At 32.4% G+C, this 25,689-nt stretch overlaps 3 protein-coding genes across 9 annotated transcripts in view; 1 reads left to right on the forward strand and 2 right to left on the reverse strand.

The window, feature by feature from the left end:
• Positions 1-97: 97 nt before the first annotated feature.
• On the reverse strand, positions 98-10,559 carry LOC148628694 (lysosomal-associated transmembrane protein 4A-like). Its single transcript, XM_088592655.1, has 7 exons — positions 10,380-10,559; positions 7,541-7,730; positions 5,340-5,416; positions 4,718-4,846; positions 3,659-3,754; positions 2,545-2,646; positions 98-1,116 (listed from the first exon to the last, which is right to left on the reverse strand). The coding sequence occupies exons 1-7, from the start codon at positions 10,476-10,478 to the stop codon at positions 1,042-1,044; spliced, it is 768 nt and encodes a 255-aa protein (XP_088448781.1). The 5' UTR covers positions 10,479-10,559; the 3' UTR covers positions 98-1,041.
• Positions 10,560-12,837: 2,278 nt separating this feature from the next.
• Positions 12,838-15,922, forward strand: LOC148628695 (actin, adductor muscle). Its single transcript, XM_088592621.1, has 2 exons — positions 12,838-13,032; positions 14,688-15,922. The coding sequence occupies exons 1-2, from the start codon at positions 12,907-12,909 to the stop codon at positions 15,690-15,692; spliced, it is 1,131 nt and encodes a 376-aa protein (XP_088448747.1). The 5' UTR covers positions 12,838-12,906; the 3' UTR covers positions 15,693-15,922.
• Positions 15,923-19,872: 3,950 nt separating this feature from the next.
• LOC148628696 (uncharacterized) overlaps positions 19,873-25,689 on the reverse strand; it is a 31,171-nt gene continuing 25,354 nt past the window's right edge. For all 7 annotated transcript variants that reach the window (XM_088592574.1, XM_088592609.1, XM_088592565.1 and 4 more), the window contains one exon: positions 19,873-25,362. In XM_088592574.1, coding sequence (XP_088448700.1) covers positions 25,210-25,362 — 153 coding nt within the window. In that variant the 3' untranslated portion in view covers positions 19,873-25,209. The remainder of the gene's footprint in view (positions 25,363-25,689) is intronic.

Raw genomic sequence — 25,689 nt, forward strand, 5'->3', positions numbered from 1 at the left:
TATTTTACAGTGTGAACAACAGAACAGATGGACACAGTTATACCATAAAACATCAACTCCAGACAGACAGGCATATAAAAACTAACATACAACAGAAAAGAATGATCACAGTTTATTTCAAATAAAACAAGCCCATACATTAGGAATAAATGTCAAATGACCCTTCTTTAATTTCAATTAAATAAAAGCTCCACTTTATCTCTAATTTCAGCAAATTTTCCGACCAAATTTAAGATAAACTGCTCATAAAACTCATTTAAAAGTTGTCCTGCATTAACTTGCAAATGGCATTTTCAATTAAAGTAGATATGTTAATGAGACACATTGACAAAAAAGTAAGCAATCTAATGAAGGGAAAATGTATGCTTCCTAGTGATGAAGTTCATGTTTCTCCTCTTTTGGTCATTATATCAGGAATAAAAGAATACCTAGCATTATATTAATGAATCTTTGCCAGTACCATGATTATGTAAGAGGTCTACCATACATAGCTATGAGCAAAATTTTACTTTGTATTGAACCGAAACTCAATAGAATGCTTACTACAATGTATATACACAAACTGTTTTTGCACTTCAATATCTTGAATGAGTGTTTTACATCCATAAATTAATCCTATACACTGCATTATGCAGTTCAAATGTGGCTAAATGATGTACATGTACACAGCTCTTAAATCAGACTTAATTTAATCTTCTAAAATAATCAATCCAACATATACCTCTATAGCCTTGCAATTTCTTTTTAAAGAAGATATACATACATGTGGATGCATAAGAAAGAAGCTATCAAATTGGATTAAAATTAACAACATAGTGTTTTTATAAATGATAGAAAACTTCTCATGAATTTAAACATTAATATCAATATACACAAAAAAGTTCCAATTCATCTAGATATTATGACAAAGACAAATAAAAATTCGAAAAAAAAATAAATATATTTCTTCTACAGACCATGGATAAAAAGCCTGTTTTTTTTCAAATCTCTAAATTGTAACTGTCAATAACAGACACTCCTACATTTGTAACTTCACCCACTTTAGTTGGTGTAAGGGGGTGGAGCTTGTTCCATTGGTACCTTGATGGCATCTTCATATTTTGGTGGCAGCAACATCTGTACAAGAAGAAAGTATATGTTATCAGTGCATCCTCATCTATAAAAAATCTAACGCTTATCTTTGAAGACAGGGCATTAATGGAACATAAGGTGATATCCCGCAAAATAATAATGAAAAAGGGGGATGGCAAAATTATCAAAGTGGCTTAACTCGAAAACTATATTTTGGATTTTGCAGACAATTGAACTTAACCTGTTTTTTTATGGTACTAAACAATTATGCAAAGTTTCAAAACAATTTTTTATCAGTTCTCAAGTTATCATTTGCGAAGTGTTGAGAGATGGACAAACACACTACTAATCGGAGGGTATCGCATAATAACCCCCCATTTTCAAAGGCAAGATATAAAAAGGATCAATCCATTTAAAAAGGAAGAAATTTAACATCAAATTTTTTACAATATAAATTTTAAAATCTAAATGAAAAAAAAACTCCAACGAATATTGTTTTTACAATCAAATTTAACTCCATTAAACTGACTTTGAGTCAAATCATTTCATTTGAACATTAATGGGGAAGGTCATTAAGGCCTAGTCCAGGCCCAATAATACAAAATATTTTCAGTAATAATAAACCAAAGTTTGATTTAGACTGAAGTACTTCATAATAGCTTTTTCTAATGAAAACAGCACATATTATATTTTATAAAGCTAATCTACTTGTAGATCACCTAAAAATGAAGAAAAAGAGAAAAAGTAGATCATTTTACAAATTACATCCAATTTGTGAAGTTTCAGCGGATAAATTGATTTTTTTCAATTATCTCCACACTGAAATTACAAATCTAAATTTTACTCAGAAATAGAAACTGTCACAATTATTTAATTTGTCGGTTTACAGATTTTTTACTTTGGGAAAAAAATAAAATAGGAACTAGAAATAAAATATCTGCTTTTTATATTCTAAATAAAAACATCTTTTTTATTTTAAAAGATTCCATTATCTAACATGAAAGAGTTTAGAAGTGGAATTCTAATCTACTGTATGTACCTATACATCATTTATAAACACAAATTCTCATTCCAATTTTTTTTACAGTATGATATAGTTAGGTTAAAATAAAGAAAATAAAGGTGGTAAAAAGAGGACTAAAAGTTTAAAAGGTTTTATCATCACTTTTTGTAAATTACTAAAGATTATCCGGTCAAAACAAAGACATAATTTAAAATTGTTTACTGTATATCTGTTCAAATATTTCAAAAGATTTTGTCCTTCACATTTGACTTAAGTTAATGACAGGCAGATTTTTCAGAAATCACATAAAACAATGTATGTTGGGTTGTCAATATCAGTATCAACAATTGATAAGAAGACATTGGTCAAATTCACTGGATTAATATTCTCAGTTTTTGCTAAGCCAGCTCAGGGGAGAAACACTACCTCATAAAAAAGATAAAAGACGCCAGTTATTATCTAAGACTTACCTCAGAATCAGGATCTACAGTATATTCTCTGACAGTGTCTCTGTTCACCAAGTTCAGCTGAAGGAATTTGTAACAAGCCCAGATCACTCCAATCAGATATGCCTGAAAATTAGAAAAACACATTCAGACAGTGAAACTGTCTTAACAGAACCGTTTTTCTACTGATGAATTTGTCTGGTTTTGACAGGTGTCCAGTAGAAACAGGTTCATAATGAAGACAAACTGGTGTAAAAAGACTTTAACAACAGTCTTGTTTATACATGTAGTTTGTTTTGTAAGGGTTCTGTTTAGACAGGTTTTACTGTATGAAGATGCAATTTATGCTTTTCATTTTTTTTATTGATACATGGTTTTGTCCTACTTTTAGCAAAAAAAAATATTTTTTATGTACACAAAACTGGGAACAGACAAGTTGATAGATCAATTTAAGGAGGTAGACCTAAACTAACTCTAACACTCATCGGTATGTTCATGTAAAGCATTTTACATAAATATCATTTAAGCATCCAAGTCATTTGGATTTTGTTCTGTTTCAAATGAATGCTTGATATGTTTTGGTGAAATTGAATATCATGCAATCATATCACTAATTTCAAGAGTTATATCCCCAAGTCTATGTCTACCTCCTTAAGTGCCTCACTTACTTTTCTTAAAATCATTGAATTATAATCTTTTTTTCCCCAATTTATTGATATACCAGGAATCACAACTGTTAGCAGAATCACTGAATTCAGCATTGTTCAGTAAGCATGTACTGTTAAGAAACTGTGGATTTATTAAGTTGATATTTTGAAATTGAACCTCATGCATGAAAATTTCACTATTTAACATAAAAACCATGACTAGGTTCATTTCACATCTGTCTGCAAAGTTTGTGAAAATGACTGATCCTGTTAGCCTTGACTGACAAAATTCCAGCATTATTTTTTTCAGGACTGACAGTATTTTTTACTGGTGATGTTAGATGGGGCTGACAGAATTTCTAGAAGGACCACTAAAGGAATATCAATGTTTGGTAGCTCTGCTGTCTGTACTGATCTTTTCATTCAACATTATCAAATTCGATTCCCCTATTTTCTTCTAAAAAGCTTTTACCTTTACTACAGGATCTTACCTTGAAAGACAGCCACAAGATGAAGACAATGAGACACAAAATCATCAACAGGTCACGGTCCATTGACATTAGTCTATCCATGAATGGCAAACAGGCCTGAAATATCATAATTTATTCACTAGTGTTAATTTTGGTGACTAGATCATGAGTAATCACCTAATTTTTCAACAAAAAACACTTTTACTCATTTATAGCATGCTTTATTATAGTTTCTTCAAGGCCCAAGACATTTTCTGGTCGGAGTGCATACATTTTTTTTACAAGCACTGAATGCCGAAACGACTCATACTTGTGTTGCTTTTCTATGCTTTCCCCCGTAACATTTTGCAAAAGTGAATTTACATATACAAGATATTACAGGTAATGGTTCATAATTCCATCCTCTTAAAGTTAAATTGCAATCAAAACTTAACCTCAAAATTAACCCTTAATAAATGCTATGATACGACTGCAGATGTTCACCTAGAATAATTAGGGCAAGTATAGACTATGCATTTAAGCTTGATACAGCTTTGAATTAATAATTTAATTTCAGAAGTAACACACTTTCTGATTGGATAAAAAATTTTGTCCATCATTTCATAGACCAAATTTTGTAACATGACTGTGACATCAACAAACTTTTTTTAATGATTTACACCTTGAATTTTGATATAAAAATTAAAATACATGTATTAGGAATGGTGTAATACTTTCTCAGCCTATTTGAAATAACATCGATGCCAGTGATACTACATGAATAAGATTATTTCTTCATAGACTGAAAAAATATAACAGACATACCTTAAGAAAATTAAGAACATAGAATAAGAATAAGAATTTGACCAAGATCTAAATGGCCTTTTTTTTTTACCTCTAATTCCTAAATGATTGGGGTCATAATCCATTTGTAGACATGAACCTTGATGTAAAATTTTATAAATATTATAAACTTATTTCAATGTTATCAAACAAATATCAAGTGTCTATACGGATTTCAAAAGTGCCATACCATTATTTGCCCACAATTTTTTTGCAGTCATGAAAATGTTTAAATCTATGAATAAGATGAATCCCTACCAGTCCTTCCTTGCACAGCCAAAGCTTCATGTCAGTAGCATAGGAGAAATATCCAACAACAGTCAGGCATGATATACAGAAGTCAAACATCTGAACACAGAAGAATGGCATCATGTATCTTGGCTTGTTCTGAAAGAAGACAATAATAATTTGTCAGTACACTACATCTTATCTTACTCTATGGTATATGATGTTGAGAAGATACAATAGCTTGTGGGCTTCCAAGATTCATGAAGTTGTAGAGTTCTTTGAAAACATAAATTAAAAAAATAATAAAAACACCACAGAAAAATAACGTGCCAAATCTTAAATCTGATACCAATGAAAATGACTTAAAAAGATGTTAAATTACAGACAGAAGAAGTAAGTTTGTCTATTTTATCCAATACTTAATACCTTCTATAACCAATTCAATATCTGTGGGTGCCAAAATCTTAAAACAAAAATACAAAAAAAAATTCAGTCCGGTCACTTTTACATTTTTTCTAATATAAAATGTGAACTGTAAAAATTGATCAAATAATAATACATGTAGTTGGCAAAATAAGCTTTATGTATATTATAACTTACAATACCATTAGAGTACATCAAAAAAGTTTTAATAGTAATTGGGTCCTTTTACCTTAAATATACCGTACAGTAGGAATATAGTGATAGTCACCATACACATAACAATGGCAAAGGCAACACACAAGTTGTCTGAAATAGAAAAGGAAAATACGTGTATTATGGGTACATGTACTTGAATAAAGGTACCTGGAAAAGAGCTCCAATACTACAAAAACACTGACAATTTGTTGGCACTGTTAGAACCGGCCATTGATTCAATTATGGTAGATTGTGCAGTAAAAGCTAGAAATGTAAATGTAAACACCGCAGTACAACAATATGTACCTGTATTGATAATGCATTACCCTCTTTAGGGAAATGTAGACATACATGTACATAGTGTAAATGTAATGAGTGTACACATTCTGGGTACACGAATTTTATTTTTAACATAACTACTACATTTGTATGTGATTTGCAGATCATGTGGGGAAGGCTTCCTGTAGCAGTTCTTGAAACAGTTTCTTTTTCTGCTAGATGGATGACATAGGCTTCAATACTTTAACAACAAACATAAACAATACCATGACTGTGATATTCACGAGTCAGACCAACAAGTTGACACAAATACTGAATATATGTAATACAAACATGCATGAAATAAAAGACTATGGTTGGTAATGTTAATTTCCTTATCTCTTTAATGTATTTCAAAGGACTATACATAAGGATATTACTAAAGGAATTCGATGGCATATACATGTAGTTGGAACAAGTCACTCACAAACATCTATGAATATCCTTTAAATTTTTATTACATTGTGAGTTCTTTGCTCAAGTTTATACACTTATATACTGTTGACAACAGCACAAATGTACTTTTTGTTGATCAACACTATATACACAAATGCATCAAATTGTTTTGTTTCCTAAATATATCCTGAAAGTTGTAACTGAATTCACATTTTCAAGTGAGCAGGAAACAATTTTGTTAATTTGTACATTGTTATGAGCGTAGATTGGGCAGAGCCAATTATATGATTTGGCTGTTGTAAAATATTTTCATTTAAAATCATACTTATTTCATGATGAATTTTTCATTAATGGTAAAATGACAACATTGAAATGAAAGACACAGAATCTCCAATTCTTTGCTTTTTAAGACTCCATATTTATGCTACCTTGAGCATTACTATAAAAATAGCCATTACATTGTTGGGATTTAAATAATTTATGTAATACAAATGAATCAGAATATTGATTATAACCAGCTGTTGAAAAACTAAAATTCATTTCACTGAGTGTACAATCTGAGTGTCCAGATATTGCACTGTTAAAATACCAAGATTTGTTTTCATACACTATTGTTAACCTGTTGAAAGTAAACACAGCTTGGTTTATTAAAATAAAAAAAAATCGAATCATACAGATAACTACATGTCTAACATACAACTTGAACATCAGTACATGTATAGTTATTATTAGAATACTGTTTTCCGAAATATACATAGAATGGACATGGTGAGTATGTCAAAAAGACAACATCTCCACCAAGATGAAAATTGTCAGCTCAAAAGTTCATTTGTAAATTTTACACAATGTTTCTGTAAGACTAATATAATGCTCTGATATGTTTTTGGAGCTATGTCTCTTTTTGCGAGAATGCATTAACAATAACCTACCTTTTTTTTCAGGGAAAGGGGGGCTAAGCTACATTTGTATGTGAAAGCATCAGAGTTGCAGGTAGAAAAGTAAAAACTACAACAGAGAAGCATAATCTTCAGTATCGGGGAACTTTCAGTCGTGATTGTAAGGCCACACTCAATAATTTTTTGGATTAATTAGTGATTACTCTATTATATTTTTCCTATTTCCTAGTTCAAGGTACTGATTAAATTATAAAATTAAATCATGTAAGCGGGTTTGAAGATTAAACAAACAGTAACATATAGGACTGATTTATTTTTTTTCTTCCCTTTCAAAAAGCAGAGATGATTAGCAGAAAGTAGAGAGGTGCTACACCCTCTGTCAGTCAGTCATGGTGAAATGTGTCAGACCAAAGGTGGTCTGATAAAATTTCATTCAGTCTGGCAGAAATTTCCATGCTTCCTAGTTACATATGCAGAAAAAAAGAAAACTATGCCATACAGTCAGGCAGATAAAAAAATCTATTTCTCAAATCCACTGTTTTTGACCAGCTGAAACACTGAGTATTATGCCATTCAACACTGAGCAGCAACAAATATATAAAGAGAAAACACTGTTACAGTGAACCTCTAGTAAACTTCTTCTGTATGAACATGACATCACCACAGGTCTCAAGCTTGACTGAATCACCATCAATATCAATAACCAAGTCATTTTGGTGTGGTCCAGCAGCAGGACAGGACTGAATAGAGTTATCCAACACTTCTGGGTGGATTGAGGCAAAAATCAGAGTACATGCCATGAACAGGAACCCCAACTGAAAAATTAAACACAAAACATATGTACATTATAGTAACATACAGTGTTTTTAATAACTACTGTTTTAAAAGTGTTGTCTGATTGGAACCTTGACAATACTCCAGCAGTAACAGAGGTTTTTACTCAAGGTATTTTCTGACTAGGTGCCATTCTAACCTCAAACATCTTACATGTCATGTTGAATATTAGTTTGAAGCAAGGGTCTGGAAACTTTGACAGCCCATGCGGGTCATTTTATAAAACTTCAGCAGAGGTTTGTGTCAGTCTTTTAAACGCTCAGATTGAAAATGAACTTTAAAAAAATACTTTTTTACATAGTTACAGTACAGTAAGAGTCTTATGATGACAATTGTCCCAATCGGTCATGTCCAAAATTAAAATTCCGACAATTTTATGGCCAGTAAGTAGCTGGAGGGTCATCAGACCATGGTATGGATGGTCATAAAATAGTTCTTTAATCATTACTGATGCTACCTGAATAATTAACGCTCGAGTGCTTATTTTGTTTCTTTTTCAGGTACATGTATGAAGCAAATCATTTTTACATGTTCAAAAGTTTAACCACTTTTTATTGATTATTAACAACTTCTTTTTTATGCTGTTCTTGTCATTAAATGCATGAGTTCATTTTCTTTTGTTGCTATATTAAATACATATTCCCAGTACAGTATGTTCATCCTACGCTTTGTTATGACGTTTTTGATACTATTTTTAACGTACGGCATGTGTTTTATTTGGATTAGTATATTTAAGACAACCTTGTGCAAATTATGAGAGTTCTATTTATTTATTACGTTTATAAATACAAATCTATAAATACTTTTATTTATCTGGCACCTAGATTGTTTATTGCATGAAAACGTTTTTTTTTTTTTTTGCTTTTTGTTGTTTTAAGATAAATATTTGAATTTGTGTTATTTCATCACATACTCTGTCTTTTACAAAATATCAGAATGAGTGATTGAGTTCGGTTTCGACCACACACGGATGTTCTAACATGTAAATAAAACATTGTATCTCTCGGACTTTTCATTATATCAGCAAACAGCCGAAAACTTCCGAGTGATGAAAAAAAAATGATTATTTACATAAGAAAATCACGAATACATTATGTATATTGATTTAAATGGTCTGTTGACTTCTGTGTTCCAAATATAAATCAATAATTACAAACTACGACCGATTCATAGTTTCAGCACCATGCGCTTTCGTTACCTCCGAAAGATCGGTGGGAAAATGAATGAATTAATAATCTTTTTCTTAATAAATCAAGTAATAAATGTACAAAAATTCTCTGAGTCACTTCAATGAATTCGTATACTCAATGGAGCTGCATGTGTACCTTTAATTTAATTATGCAATCAACTAATCAGTTACAGGTAAATCACAGTCACAAGTGGCTGCACATCAGCTAAAATATACAATTCAAAGGAGACAGGTACACAGGATGTATAGACTAATAAACCATGCAGACTGTAATTTAAAAGGGTTGACAATTTTTTATGTCCGATGTTGGAAAATGATTGTCAGTCATCTGCAAAATTCGCCTGTCAAAGACCAGCATTTTTTACCGTTTCCAGACCCTTGATTTGAAATGACACCACACGTTTTTATGCTAAAAAAGGGTGTTTTACAACATTCTACTGGCATAGAAATTAACTTTTTTACCCACAAGGAATTTTTTGCTTGTGTTAATTTTTTTAATAAGCAAAATATGTTACTTGGCGATTTTTTAGAAGCAAAACTTTCGAAACCAAAGATTTCTCTAAAATTCAGCAATTTTTCACAAGTATATGGCTTTCAATTTAGTCTTCCCTTGCTTAAAATAGTTAAAAATCATGATTGTTTCTATCTTAAACAACTGGCATAACCAGCCACATGTCACTTCTTCTGTCCTATTATAACTATGGAACTTAAGCCTACCAATAATTAAGCGTTAAAAAATCCTTAATTTTCGTAAACCCAAGAAAATTTATCAATGTACAAAAAAAATGTACCATGAATAACATGTAGGTTACTTGTACTGAATGCAAATAATTTTAGACGAAAAAAAAATGTATTAATAACTGTTATTGAGTCAAAAACTGTTTATTGAAAAGATAAGTATATTCCTTTTTTTAAGCCATTTGAGTTTTTACTCCAGGGGATATCAAATATGTGACATCCCAATAAAATGTTTTACAATGTCTTGTTATGCAAAGAAATTTCGACAAGACAGCATTCTGAATTGGCACATTTCTTGCCATATATGATAGAAATCGCAAGACATGGAAATCTCAGACACAAATAGATAAGATTTCAGTGTCCTCTAACTCGGCAGTGCCTCAAACTTAAAATTGGATGTCTGGGATTTCTCTGTCTAGCACTTTCAGCAGTGTAAGATTCTTGATAGTAATTGAAAATATTTAAGAACCTCATAGTCAAACATTTTGTAGGGTCAAATAGTCATTCATTGTACTTATCATAATGACTACTGTCATAAAGTGCGTTTGAAGTAAAAGTCTCTAATCCTACCCTATTCAACGAGGATTACTATTTGCAGGGATGATATCATTAATTATAGAAAAAAGGAAGTTTTTTTCTGTAGTAATCTAGTATGGAATGATGATGGAGAAAAATATTGTGGATCGATAAAAACACTTCATACCAAATTAAGGATTCCAATGAAAACTGCTCCAGTCCGAACATGGAAACAGCAGCAGCAACGAAAGGCCTTACTATTGGCCGATCCCATTTTGAGATTCATTTCATACACTCGGTCAGAAACGTGTAGTAAATATTGCAATGTTTTGTTTATCTCTTCCTTTCCAAAAATTAGTTCTTCTTTACAGATTCCTCCGCTACAGCTCTTGTTGTTATGTTATTTTGAAAAAATCGATGTCTTTTTGTGATATTTTATGAGCAGTTACCCTTAAATAGTTCAACTAACAAAATATTTGTACAAAGACGAAGCCTTATTCATGATGCATTTGGACAAGATATAAAGAACTATTTTCTTGAAAATTTACTTTCGATTTGCACGGAAAAGGTGACGTTATGTCGATCACATGATTTTAATTGCAAAGCGAAAGTAAAGCTTATAATCTTTTACTGTTAACAATTGGGGACACATTGTTCATTTACAACAAGTCTTATTATTAAGTACAAGTCCGAAAAAAGTAAAATAAATAATTAACAGGAGCAAGGCACTCCACTATTCAAATATTTAATCCACTTTTCTAAATATATCATTTATCATGATTTTATATACACTTGTACCTGGTACAAAAATTTACATATAAATTCAGTAACGCTCGATGTTACAACAGCAGAACATGATGGTAAGCTAACTAAAGTTTCAAAACGTGCATTGAATATAACATACCGAAAACTTCCCACAAATTATTAATAAAACATTAAAAACTCTCCGACCAAGGAGTTATCCTTGCTCTGACTATAATGAAATATTTACTTGTCAAAAGCCATAAGTATTCGACGGGGGATAGTGTCATAGAATGTTATCAAAATAAAACTACTGATCTTTATATCTTTATCCTGTGATGCCGAGATCAATCAACAGATGGCTGTGAGAAAGTCTCTGCGTACAACATCAATCTTAGTCTTTATTCTTAGATTTAGCTAATTACCATTTACTATTTACTGACACATAATTAACCCAAAACATAACATTACCTACATGTATCGAATGTGAACCCACAAGAAGGGAAGAACAAGCGTGTTTTTTTTTATATTATCAACAAAAACAAAAGCAAAAAAAAACAAATAAAACCCCCCAAAAAATATAATTATTGACATGAACAAAATTTCAATTTTGACTCAAATGAAGATTTCTTTTAACTCATTATGATATCATGTGTATGTTTTTCATTCGCGGAAGTTGTGTCGAAGTGCCTTGTAATATAATTTTTAATTTTCTTGGTGTTGATATTACTATGAGAAGTCGATCTTCGGGTGTAACACATATATATATATTTGTGGTATATATCACGTTTTGCCATATATTTCCCAGGGGGGTATTTCGATGCATCATTGTGTTTCACTGTTTAAGGTAGCTGTGTACATTGAGTCGCGGGTTTCTTTAAAATAAAAACTTTTTTTGGGTTTTTGTTTTGTTTTTGTTTTTGTTTTTGTTTGTTTGTTTGTTTGTTTTGATTTGTTTTGATTTGTTTTGATTTTGTTTTGATTTCGATTTTGATTTTTTTATTTATTTATTTTTTTTGGGGGGGGGGGGGAGGGCATTACACTTGGGACGAGTTTATGTAGTGACGAGAAAGAAGAGTGTCTTAATAACCTACTCTTAGGATAATTTTGAACATTCAATTTTTGTCAATGTGGCTTCATAGGGCGGACCCGGCGTACACACAGTTCCCCCGTTAAACAGTGGAAAGAAATGCACAAAATTTTACTTTTTCAAGAGGTCTACCCCTTGAACCTGAAATATCCAGGATCCACTCAGTAATTTTCAGGAACTCACTTACATGTATAAATATCATTTTATATTGAATAACTTAATTACGTAAAATTTTTAACATGCTACCCGGATATAAATAATTTAATGAAGTGGGGGTAATTGATGTCGTTATTTTCCACTTCAAGTCATTCCTTGCCGGGTGGATCCAAGGAAAATACCTTAGAAAAGCAATAATTCAGTAAATGATCAAGTTGTGTATGCTTTTCTAAAAAATTCTGTTTCTTTTTGTGTTTTCTTCTTCTCTCATCACTTTTGAATTTAATTGGAATTTGTTTAGAACGGGATACACAAATACGAAATGATTAATCGTGCAAATCTTTTATCATATTATTTTTACTGTCCATCCCCCTTTTTCTAATCCACTACGTGCCAAAGAATTTCACACCAATCTATCGATTAGCTCCCCAAAACAAACACTGTGGGATTATCGAACAAAACTAACACAGATCGATGCCCTTAGATAGAAACTATGTCCAAAATCATCGTAACAACACTGATGATTACAACGTTCAGTATTGCAGTTCTTTGAATGAACGCACGGCCCCAAATATGGAAAACGCTGGCCGTGAATCTCTGTCGATTCTTGGAAGCTGATTAAGAGTATGATAAAACGCGCGTGTGAGTAACACAAATTGCCAGACTGTTGTAGAATACAGGGTGAGATACATCTCGTTCGCTTCGATCTTAAACAAAACCAAACAAAATGTGTGACGACGAAGTTGCCGCTTTGGTTGTAGACAATGGATCCGGAATGTGCAAAGCCGGATTTGCTGGAGATGATGCTCCAAGAGCAGTCTTCCCCTCCATCGTCGGAAGACCAAGACATCAGGTAAGTTATATTTTTTTCATCATTTACATTTTGATTTACCCCCTCGGCACACTTGGAGTTAGACGATAATGACATTTCATCATCTTTAAACCACCGATAAAGTATTCAGCCCTTTCCCCGATATGAAATTTTCTGTATCTTCCACAGATCATTTTCATTAATCTCCGAAATATTATCTATTTTAATTAATATGAAATATGATTTGTCGTTAGCTTAAAGTTGACGAAACAAATTATTTCGTTTTTTTTAATAAACTTACTAGAAAAAAGGGAACGGCAAAGTGTCATGAACAAAACATTTGATTGTTCTGCATTTACTTTCTATAGTTTAAAAAATACGAGGTCTCAGATCGGGTATATTTACACTTGCTCTTGCTCCAGTGGTTTGCTCAAACTACACTGTCATTATTTTAAACGATGATTAATTTAATAATCAGTTCTGCTCATGAGCGATTCTGAAATCTAATTATTGACAGTATCCTATAAGTAAGCTTTGTACAATGATGACTAGTAACATTCTTTTCTTATCGCATCATAATTTCAATTTCTGCTGATTAATCATGAAACACATGCCGATATGCACCTGGTTTCGGTTTATCTAGAACACTCCTGTTTCTCACGCTGTCACGTCAAGGACAGCCCACTATTTCTAAATTTGGCAATCTCGTGCATTACGTCAGGCGATGGGCATGGTCGTTTTTCCAAATTTGTAATTGGATTGACGATAGACCGCGCTTATTCATCAAAGACATCAAAAGCGTTTACTAAATTAAATGAATAGTCACGAGAAAACATTTTTCTCTTACATCCCTAATTTAATTTCGATCATTTAATTATAAAACAAAATCAAATCAAAATCTTAAGGAACCACAATGGACAATTTTAAAGAACAGATAAATAAGAGTCGTTCTGCAAATGGGCCTTAAAAGTAAAGAAATAATCTCTTTGATTCTATGATCCGGTGGCGGATACAGGGGGTACGGGAGTTGGAACACCTCGCTTTTTAATTAGAAAGGCTTTTTTTAATTTTGTTAAAAATTGGTGTAAAAATGGGCAAGTTATAACCTAAAATACTTTTTTTATAAATTGCTGGATTGTGCACACATATACCCAAATTTCTATATACGCCCCTGTGATCGAGATATGAAACCGTTAGATATTGCTTTTACTTCCGATTTATTGGGTTTTTTTTTTAATACGCATGTAAGGAGAGGAATGAAAGGGGAAACATTAAAACAAATTTAACTGATTTTTGGGGATTTTTAAGTGGTAACCAGTTATCTAAAACTAACCATGCTTTTTACGCTTATACATATATGTACATTTTTGTAGTCAACAAAATTATAGCCTATGACAGGGGCGGATCCAGAATTTTAGATAAGGGGGAGGCGCAAAGTTAAAATTTCGCCGAGCGAATCGATGCGAAAAAAAAATTGAGGTTAAATTTTTGGAATATTCGTCTAGAGTGGGTGCAATGTTGATATCTTTTGTGGTTAAATTAGCGAGAAATTTAAGTTTCAACCTAAAACCGCCTAATTTTATTTATTTATTTTTTTTTGGGGGGGGGGGGCGCACGCCCACCTGAATCCGCCCCTGCCTATGATATTATTAAATGTATGTTAAACGTATTTTTTATGATTGCTTATTTCATTACAGGGTGTCATGGTCGGTATGGGTCAGAAAGACAGCTACGTTGGAGATGAAGCTCAGAGTAAGAGAGGTATTCTCACCCTGAAGTACCCAATTGAACACGGTATCGTCACAAACTGGGACGATATGGAGAAGATCTGGCATCACACCTTCTACAACGAACTCCGTGTTGCCCCAGAAGAACACCCAGTCCTCCTCACTGAAGCCCCACTCAATCCCAAAGCCAACAGAGAAAAGATGACCCAGATCATGTTTGAGACCTTCAACGCCCCAGCCATGTACGTCGCCATCCAGGCTGTACTCTCATTGTACGCCTCAGGTCGTACCACCGGTATCGTACTCGACTCCGGTGATGGTGTCACCCACACCGTACCAATCTACGAAGGTTACGCTCTCCCCCACGCCATCCTCCGTCTCGATTTGGCTGGCAGAGATCTCACTGACTACTTGATGAAGATTCTCACCGAGAGAGGTTACTCATTCACAACCACCGCCGAGAGAGAAATCGTTAGAGACATTAAGGAAAAATTGTGCTATGTTGCACTTGATTTCGAGCAGGAAATGGCCACCGCCGCCTCCTCATCATCACTCGAGAAGAGTTACGAGTTGCCCGACGGTCAGGTCATCACCATTGGTAACGAAAGATTCAGATGCCCAGAATCACTTTTCCAACCATCCTTCTTGGGTATGGAATCTGCTGGTATCCATGAAACCACATACAACAGTATCATGAAGTGCGATGTCGACATCCGTAAGGACTTGTACGCCAACACTGTCCTGTCTGGTGGTACCACCATGTTCCCAGGTATTGCCGACAGAATGCAGAAGGAAATCACCGCTCTTGCTCCAAGCACAATGAAGATCAAGATCATCGCTCCACCAGAAAGGAAATATTCTGTCTGGATCGGTGGTTCCATCTTGGCCTCTCTATCAACCTTCCAACAGATGTGGATCAGCAAGCAAGAATACGATGAATCTGGACCATCCATTGTACACAGAAAATGCTTCTAAACTAAGAACTGTCGAATTAATATTATATCTTATTATTTATTTAAATTTTCGAACATTTTAACGACACATTCCGCAATTCAAATGTCATCTTCCGTGTCGCTATAATTTCTGTGATAACTGGGCAAAATTTACCGCCTAATTGACTGTAAAATGTCCGTGTCTCTTACTCTTAGTTCCACTGAGAACGACCCTTGTACATATTGTATAATACGAATAAATTTATAAATAACGATTTGTTTTACCTAGATTTGGAGCTTATCCTACAAAATCATTGCAAGTTTTAGAAAAAAAACAATCTACATAACCAAACTATTATACTAAATGAACTAAAAGAAATAACAAACAAACAAAAACAATCCTAACACGGAACATAAATCGACCATATATAAATATAAAACAGGACCCCAATAGCAACATCGTCTTCTGTGTCACTTTATACAAAAGCAATGATTAAAGCTGTGTATGTACGATCGCTCTTACCATATTTAAAATAGAAATATGGAATTACATGTATAATAAAAGAACCACTAGGAATTTTTAATATCCCAAAAGCAGGAGTCGTATAAAGGAATATTGGAAATCTATGGTAGGCAAAAAATATAAAACAAAATACGGATACTAAATAAAAAAGACCACACAACAACATATTACCAAATAAAGAAAAAGAGTGTTCACTTGTATTCAGTTCTAGACAATAACAGGCAATTTACACGTACATGGCACAAATACGCTATAACAACTGTCAAAGTTTGCCTTACGAACTGTAGCACTAGGTATAACACTAAAACTTCAGAAAAGATAAGTTATGCACAATTAAAAGCATATCCGTTCTCCATAACATGCAAATGTGAACATGGAAGAAACAGATACTGTAAATATAGGAAATTAATAGCATTTCACCGAAAAAGGAAACCACTTTCTAAGACATCGGGCACACAGTGTAAGCTTTAAAAAACTATTGTATATAGCAGTGATACACATGCTGTAAAAAAGGAAAGGATGGGGAAGAATAATAAAAATCTACATGTAATTGACACGATAGATCACTCAGAGAAAATAAAAAGATACATAACCAGGGACTTTATATTACACACACTCCCTGACATAGAACAGAAATGGGTTTGCGTTAGGAGATTCCTCGACAGCCATATAAGCAATACGTACAATCCATCCCGTTAAAGTGTAGGGTTCCGATGCACTCATCACAGAAAATTAATTAATAGACATACTTATTGAATGCATAAATTAAAGTACCCTATAAGGATTAATCAAGATGTAACATAACTGGAACCAGTAAACCATGTGCATATGCGTGTAGATACGTGAGCCTTTGCCGACAATACATATGTAGATCCATTATCACTTTGCTAAATTGATCAAAGTAGCGTATTTTTGTTGGTAAATTCATAGATAAAATGTGTTTATCAAGGGTTGTTTTGTGGACCCACTGGTCCCCTCTCCTTAGTTGATTGTCAGTATCCGTCACTGACCATCAACTTCATTTTATCCAATATTAATGATTATTGAAAACAGGTGCCAATATAAAGCAATCTTGAGCTCTTTATCGGGGTAGATTTTGCAAAGGAGGCAAACTTAAAATATGAAGGCAATGGATGCTATAACATGTTATATAATCTTTGACAACTTGAGTAGGTTAAAAGTCATCGTTTAAATCCGGACTGGCTGTAAAAGTGCTATCGAAAATAAACAGTAATTCCAAGCTAATTAAAAAACATGGAACTTATAGATTTATTCTGAATTTTTACACTTTAAGAATGCAAATATATACTGAGGGACTTTTAATAACGTGTTTCTACGTGCACCTACAGTAGAAGTTATTAGGATCGGTTAAGTTCTTTGCTTCCTCTCATCCTTAAAATAGCTTAGGGTATGTAATAATTTTGAAAGATATCAATGAATGTAGGATGTATGCGCTCGCGTAACTACACTCCACTAACTTTTTTAGTGAATTCCTCTAGTTTGTCATCATCCTGTTTTGAATTGATTTGTATCTCTATGCAGACGATACCATCCCCCCCCCCAAAAAAAAAAAAAAATTATGAAAACCTGTCACAAACAATTTTTTAAATCGTTATCATTAGTAAAAGACATTGCATTGGTTTATCTGGTTGTTTTTAATATAGATTTTTATGCTTTTTACTTAGATTAATGTTGCAATAATTTAGGAATAGGGGTTTATCTAGATAATTTTAGGTATGCCAGGAGTTTTTTTTTATTACGCAATACGGATGATCCATTTGGAATCAATATGTATTCGTTACAATAGATTATTCTGCATCAGAGGCAGATGTATAAGTTCCGAAATCCCACTTAAGATCTGCCCATGAGCATGATTTAAAAGGAATTTAGATTAGGAAAGGTGCCGGTAATGACCTTTGGAATGCTAAAAAAACACACTTCTATGGAAAAACATACAAGAACCTATTAATTTCAACAATTTTGAAATGACTTAAATTTACCTTGGCAACCATCTTTAAGAAATATAACCTTAAATTTCTTCCTTGGGAGCAGGCTGTGTAAACTTATGTGGCAATTGAGGCTGGTTTTGTTCGAGTGTATACGACCACTAAAGAAGTTAAACATTTATGTTTCACATATTATCGTGCTAGGTATATCCCCACTGGTATGGCTCACTAAACAGGAAGTTGCCAACTGACAGCATTGAGCAACCACAATTGCTTACACAACATAAGCCCCATCTATGTAAAGTTACACATCACTTTTAAAATCAATCCATCCCATGGCAGCCATAATTTTTGTGTTGAAAATTTTCTCTATAATCTCATCCCATATGTGAAGACGTCCCACATAACATGAATTTGATATCAAACAACCAAAATTACTTGGAATGTATGCTCCATCTATGTAAAGCCACATATCAAATTTGAAGTCAATCCATCCATTGAAAACAGATAATTTTGACGAAATTCGGAAGGACGTATGGACAGTATGATGGATAGACAGACTAAAAAGGTGATTCCAATATACCACCCACTCGTTAATTATAAATGGGGGTAAAAAAAGAATATTGTGGGTTAGATAAAATTACCTTAAGTATGTACTTATAACAGCATATCCTGCTGAAAGATTGCTAATTTCAACAGGAAAAAAATCAAATCAAATATTTGTCAAATTTGTCAATAAGATATGGACGTCTTCAATGTGTATACAAAATCCAGATACATTGTACACATATTATAGAATGTTAGAATGATATAGGTTTAATACTTTTCGAGTTACATATTACACAAAATGTGTACTGTACAGAACAAAAGTGTCAAAATGGCTAAGTTCAACATGCTTTTATGAAAGAAAACATTTGTCTGATTCTTCAATCTAGGAGGTGCACAACATTAATATGTATATATTTTTACATGTTTGCATAGTATTGGTTCAATACTTTATGAGTAACAGATTACACAAAATATAGACAGTGTGGAGTGGCTACTGGACCTGCTTTTACTGATGGATAGACAGTGTGGAGTGGCTATTGGACCTGCTTTTACTGTTTGATAGACAGTGTGGAGTGGCTATTGGACCTGCTTTTACTGATGGATAGACAGTGTGGAGTGGCTATTGGACCTGCTTTTACTGATGGATAGACAGTGTGGAGTGGCTATTGGACCTGCTTTTACTGTTTGATAGACAGTGTGGAGTGGCTATTGGACCTGCTTTTACTGATGGATAGACAGTGTGGAGTGGCTATTGGACCTGCTTTTACTGTTTGATAGACAGTGTGGAGTGGCTATTGGACCTGCTTTTACTGATGGATAGACAGTGTGGAGTGGCTATTGGACCTGCTTTTACTGATGGATAGACAGTGTGGAGTGGCTATTGGACCTGCTTTTACTGTTTGATAGACAGTGTGGAGTGGCTATTGGACCTGCTTTTACTGATGGATAGACAGTGTGGAGTGGCTACTGGACCTGCTTTTACTGATGGATAGACAGTGTGGAGTGGCTACTGGACCTGCTTTCACTGATGGATGGACAGTGTGGAGTGGCTACTGGACCTGCTTTTACTGATGGGTGGACAGTGTGGAGTGGCCACTGGACCTGCTTTTACTGATAGATGGACAGTGTGGAGTGGCTACTGGACCTGATTTTATTGTTGCTGATGCAGGTAAAAATAATGATTATCATTAAATAAATTCAAAAGATATAGAATGACATTTTATTCCAGTCCAAAATATATTCAAATATATTTTTTTTTTCAAACAAAAACATCCTATGCGGTATCGACTGTGTGACCTTATACAATGGGTTCTTATAGACTTAGATACTATACAAAACATATATACAACAAAGAATAATCTAAAATCCAACAAATTAACAACAAACCAAATAACAAGGTTTTCAAGATTAACAAAATAATTACCGGTATATTTTCTACAAAACATTGGCGTAACATCCTATTGCAGATGTGCAATTAAGGGTACTAAATTTTCAAAGAACTCAATCTTTCACATAATTATGAAATGGAGATCTAAATAAATGCTTTGTTTCCATGGGTTAGATGGTCAAATAAAGCCAAAAAAATGTGCAATCACAATACAGAATTTTAGAAAATAACGAAAACTGTTCCCCAAAAATAAATGCTTCTACAATAACTGCAATGTTTGCAACAGCATTATTTGTGGCTACTGGTAGAAAGTTAGTTGGATTGGACAGTGAAACTCGGTAAGTTTACGAACTATTACATGCAATAATTATTGCAATTTTGGAATTGATAGCAAAAAATGTGAAATTATGTTTTACAGTAATTATAGAAATCCTACTACAAAAATGTAAAAAAGTCCATAAGGAGACTTTTAATTACTGCAAATTTAAGACAGCCACATATTTTGCAATGATAAAAATTAATAGTAAGTGGCGTGTATATATACCCATAAATAAGACATGATTATTTTTGTTGCATTAGTTCCGTTATAATTAAAATTTAATCCTCTATGTTACTACCCTAATGTCTTATCATGGAAACAAACTTTTAAGAAACATTTTGTGAAATATAAGGGAATATTTTAGGCAAAATTCTGAAAAAAAAGAATATTTCTAGGAAGTTTTAGACAAATAATAAGACCTTATATTTACTTTTCAAAATTTAAAAAAAGACGATATGTACACACACCTGCACAGAGGTGAAGTCATAATTTTATGATAGGAAAGGCAATGCAAAGCTAGTCAAGAAATTTGTTGGTGAAATTTTAGTGGAAAATTAAGATTTCATCTTATAAATATCTTTTTTCCAATTTTTGAGCAATGGTCGTACCCTGCATCCACCTCATTCAAAATTTGGAAAAATGTAGGATTTTCACCAAAAATTTAGAGCTTTTTTAGGAATCTGAGACTTTCATAGGGAAAATAAGGGTTTTGCTGTAAAAAGATAATGAAAATTAGGAAAATAAGAGCCCAGTTGAAAAGGTAGTGACGAAGAAGATATAATTGTAATTACATTGCATTAGTTTAATATTGGATCAAATATTCATCTTGTCTTCAATAGGATAGAATTTGATAAATGATAAGTGGTTATGAATATAAAAACAAGTACTATCTTTGAAAAAAGATAGCCCACGCAGTAAAAATTTCTCCTTTTTATTTCTAAGTTTCTACATTTCTTTCAAGAAAATAACACATGGCACGCACTTATAAATTTAGGAAATATTTGTTCGAACGCCACTTAGTTATCAGTATTTGGCCAATCGGGAAACAGAATTGCTATCAGATGACTTGCATTTCCATAGAAGAGCGTCCTTAAGGTCAAAGAGTAAAAAGCGAAAATATACTGACTGGGTCTGAATAAGCCATAAGCAATGCATTGAAATATAAAATGGAAATGTCTGAAAATTTGGGTTACCAATAAAAATTAAAAAAATATTTAAAGACAGAAAAGAATAATGTAAGCAAAATATTACACCAACTCTGGGACCATTTCAAAGAATGGCTGAAGTAAGTAGAAAAAAAAAAGGTTCTTAAAATACACCTGAGTATAATCAAAAACACAACCATGTCAATGTAATGGAACCAAAAGGAGTTCTTCCTTTCAAAATCTTTTAACACAAAATTATTTTGTACCTTACAATATAATATCAAAAGAAAGAACTGAATTCTTTTATACAAAAACACCAATAAGAAATCATTTAACAAGAAGTCCAGCAGTGATTTTCGCAAAAAAATCTTAAGTGTAGTCATAAGTTATGTTGTCAAAATAGATCACAATATTGTGACATCATAACTTATAATCAATTTTACACTTAAAGATTTTTTTTTGTGAAATCGACCACAGTATGGGACAAATAACTTTTTGGAAGATTAAATTTGCTGATGTAGACAATTGAATTGACTGGGTGTAAGTTACTTTCCTTATTTGATTACAGTAAAACCAGTCTAAACTGAAACCTGAACAATCTGAAAACCTGTCTAAACCAAACCTGTCAAAACCAGACAATTTTTATAAAGTCTCTGTATATCTAGTGTAAATGTATTTTGACCCTTGGTAAACTGGAAACCTGACTAAAATGAACCAATTTTAAAGTCCAAAACAGGTGGGGTTTAGAGAAGTTTTATTGTATATTATGCTTCCATTAGTACTGCAGCTATAAATAGAAACAAGAAAAAAAACGGATAAGTTAATAGAACACGTGATTATACAAGCTCAGTACGACCATAAGCCCAGGTGAGCTGAAATGCCCCCAAAGAGAGAAGTGACTAGAATCATAAATAGAGTGGCAGCAAGTATGAATATTTATACAAGTACAAGCAAACCCAAGGGTAAAAGTCATCATTAAATATTCTGTCATGATCTAACTGCCATTCTGGGTTACTTTAAAAGATATCATGGTATAAACCAGGTCAATTGAGAACTGGAAATTTATCAACAAGTCATTTTTAAAAAGGAAAAAGTCATTCATTTTAAATATGAAATGAAATATAAACACAGAATTTTAAATCATGATGATTTTGAACATATGTGCTTAGACCTTTTGCTTAGATGATATAAGCAAAGAAAAGAATGTGAAAAAGAAATTCATTGCAACCAGTACTGTTTTTTTTTTATATGAAGTAATGTAGTAATAAAAACATAGAAATTTTCATTAATGATCCAGGATATCCCAGAAAATATTAGAACTCAATAGCTCCATACTGTGAAAGTACTATTGTTTCATGTAGTTTCTACTGCACAAAAGGTAGTAAAATTTAGAGTTTAAACACACAAGCCTCAGTGAATATGTTAAAATCCTTAATTTAGTTATCAAGAATGAAGAAATATTTTGTGTCAAGACTGTTTCATCATGACTGAACTGTTGTAAAACTAGGTTAGGAAACTTCTTGTGAAACTTTAAGTGGTTAAGAAATTTCATGTATAATTTAAAACTCTAAAAGGGTGTGCAAAATGGAATTTATGGTTCAGTCAAACTTAAAAATGTTCCCCTACAATTTTTCAAATGATATCAAAGTTAGAAGTTCAAGAAAATAAATTAACCCTAAAATTTCTATACCAAAAAAAAAAAAAAAAAAACACCACTGAAATTTAATTTAAACCCATGACTTTTAGTACTTCCACAGTAAAATGAATTCCTCATCATCATCTTATCTAGTTCTTCATTTACATATGTGCAATACTCATATTGAGATGACTTAACATTAAAATAATCAAAATAAATTATTTTTTCCATGTACAAAATATACTGAAACTTATGCATTTATGAGAATATGTCTAACAAAAAGATATATTTTTTTTATGAACTACATACATACTTGCTTAAGCAGTTCATCTATTCATACATCACAACAATAACAAATATACATTAACATGTACATGTACCCATAAAATACATACATACACTTAAATGTTCTCATACAATACACACATACACTTACATGTACTCATAAAATATATACGTACACATATACTCAGAAAATACACACATACATTTACATATACTCAGAAAATACACACATACACGCATATACATTAACATATACTCAAAATTTACACACATACACATCTTTTATATAACAAACTTCTATTATTTTAATTCATATATGCACCATGTTTATCACATGCAACTTTAACAATAAGCTTCTTCAACTCTTCCATAATAAAAATAATTGCAAATTTTCAAACATTTCACATAAATTTTGACTAAGATACCATACAAAAAAAAAAATAACTTGTTTTCTCCTATTCCCCAAAAATTTTGTGTTCTACTTTAATGCATGTACATTGGTTCATATTGACTTTTGGACTTCCCATGTTAATGAAGATGATAATTATAAAACACAAAAAAACAAAACATGTCTTAAGTTCGTAGTGATTTGTTATTGATTACAAATCATATTAAAGGTTCATTGTATAAAACAAAAGATGCAATATAAAAAGTTGCTAGGGTGAACTTTGAAAAGGAGTATTTTCTTTTTTTTTGTTGTTGAACATATTCATAAAATTAGGTGTTCCAGGCCTTCATTTGCTCTTTTTTGTCTAAATTTTGCACAATATTGATAAAACAAGGGGGACCATTTTCTAACTCTGGAACCCTCCCAGTTGAGCTACCAAAGAGTGGACCAAGTAACCATCCCCTATTAAAGTACAATAACCAAGTGACACTTCTTGTTTTGACTAGATATTCAAAAAAAATTGTCAAGTATATCTATTGTGATGGATTTACAAATATAGATGAAAAACTCAGTTTGAAAAGGAAAAGTTTAAGACAATGTAAGGAGGAATCATGAAAAGATTGAAACAGTAAGATGTTAGAAAGGACAATGAGATAAGTCTTCAACATTTTGAACAGGGTGTAGGGTGAAATAGGAAAGAGTTTGTTTTTTGGAAATTCTGTTCTCCAAGAGTCAAAAGTCAGTTTTTTTAACACTCCAAATTTGCAACAAAGCATGCAGTCTCTTCAATCAGATCATTTTTGTAACATTAAATTACATTTCATTACCACAGAATAAAACTCTGCAGCTTCAACATACAAATACAATTATAAACTATAAAAACAGGGTTGGGGTAATTGTAATTGATTGTAATACATTACAACATCGTGAGTAATCGAAAGTTATCTGTAATCAACATTGTTTCAATTACTTGTAATCATAGTTTAATCAATTACAACTTCTCAAAGCTCTGTAATTACTGATTACTATTCAATTACATTCAATTACATTTGGAAACCTTGGGTTTTAAAAGGAGTGCATTTGGGTAATTTTCACTAGAAAATTACATTGACTTAATGTATAAAAGGTCAGATTTCTTACCCAATACTAAAATCTAAATATCCATCTGAATTTAAAGTTCAAACATTTTATTTTTGAACTAGGTATTTCTTTAGATTAAGAGATAAAGGTTGTTTCATTATGCAGCTTAAGAAAAAGTAGTTTCATGAATAGTTTTTTTCCCCATCTTCTTGCAAACCTTGCAAAAATTCTTTCTTGAATAAATGGACCAGCAAGCAAGCTTCAGAAGCAACCGATGAACACATAAAAATGTATTAATATTCCTAATCCAGTACATGGAATATTAGTTCTAGGATAATGGCACCACCTCTGTTCTGAGATGCTGCACTGTGAATCACAGGTATCAGTTCATTATCTAGGTCATTCATATACAAATCTGGCAGTCTTTCCCCATTAGATCCAATTTCATAGCCAACCTGTCCAAAATAATAATAATTTTATTATTGTTCCACAAAAAGCTAATTGATATCCAAGCAGAAAGATATGACATGATATCTAGACTGAGTTCTACTAAGTAATGTAAAAGCTATGTTGAAGTATAGACTGCTTCTTCAATTTCACATAAATCTCAGAATAAATTAACAGACTTACAGGGTGAAATATCACAATCTATCAGCTGCAAATCACGAAAATTACGGCAAGTTTGCATTTCACATTGTTCGAAATAAATCCACTTCTTATGTTCAGTTCCAAGTTCATAGGTTATATGTCAAAGAATATACAGTAAAAAAGTAAAAGCAGCT

The sequence above is a fragment of the Perna viridis genome, chromosome 1, assembly GCF_037379345.1.
Source record: "Perna viridis isolate PV_CMFRI_1.1 ecotype Kerala chromosome 1, ASM3737934v1, whole genome shotgun sequence".
NCBI lineage: Eukaryota > Metazoa > Mollusca > Bivalvia > Mytilida > Mytilidae > Perna > Perna viridis.

Coding starts and splice junctions, on each gene's coding strand:
- LOC148628694 (XM_088592655.1), bottom strand. CDS start 10,478: ATGAATCTCAAAATGGGATCGGCCAATAGTAAGGCCTTTCGTTGCTGC. Junction 7,731..10,379: donor TCATTGGAATCCTTAATTTG/GTATGAAGTGTT, acceptor TTAATTTTTCAG/TTGGGGTTCCTGTTCATGGC. Junction 2,647..3,658: donor TCTTGTGGCTGTCTTTCAAG/GTAAGATCCTGT, acceptor TCTAATTTTCAG/GCATATCTGATTGGAGTGAT.
- LOC148628695 (XM_088592621.1), top strand. CDS start 12,907: ATGTGTGACGACGAAGTTGCCGCTTTGGTTGTAGACAATGGATCCGGA. Junction 13,033..14,687: donor TCGGAAGACCAAGACATCAG/GTAAGTTATATT, acceptor ATTTCATTACAG/GGTGTCATGGTCGGTATGGG.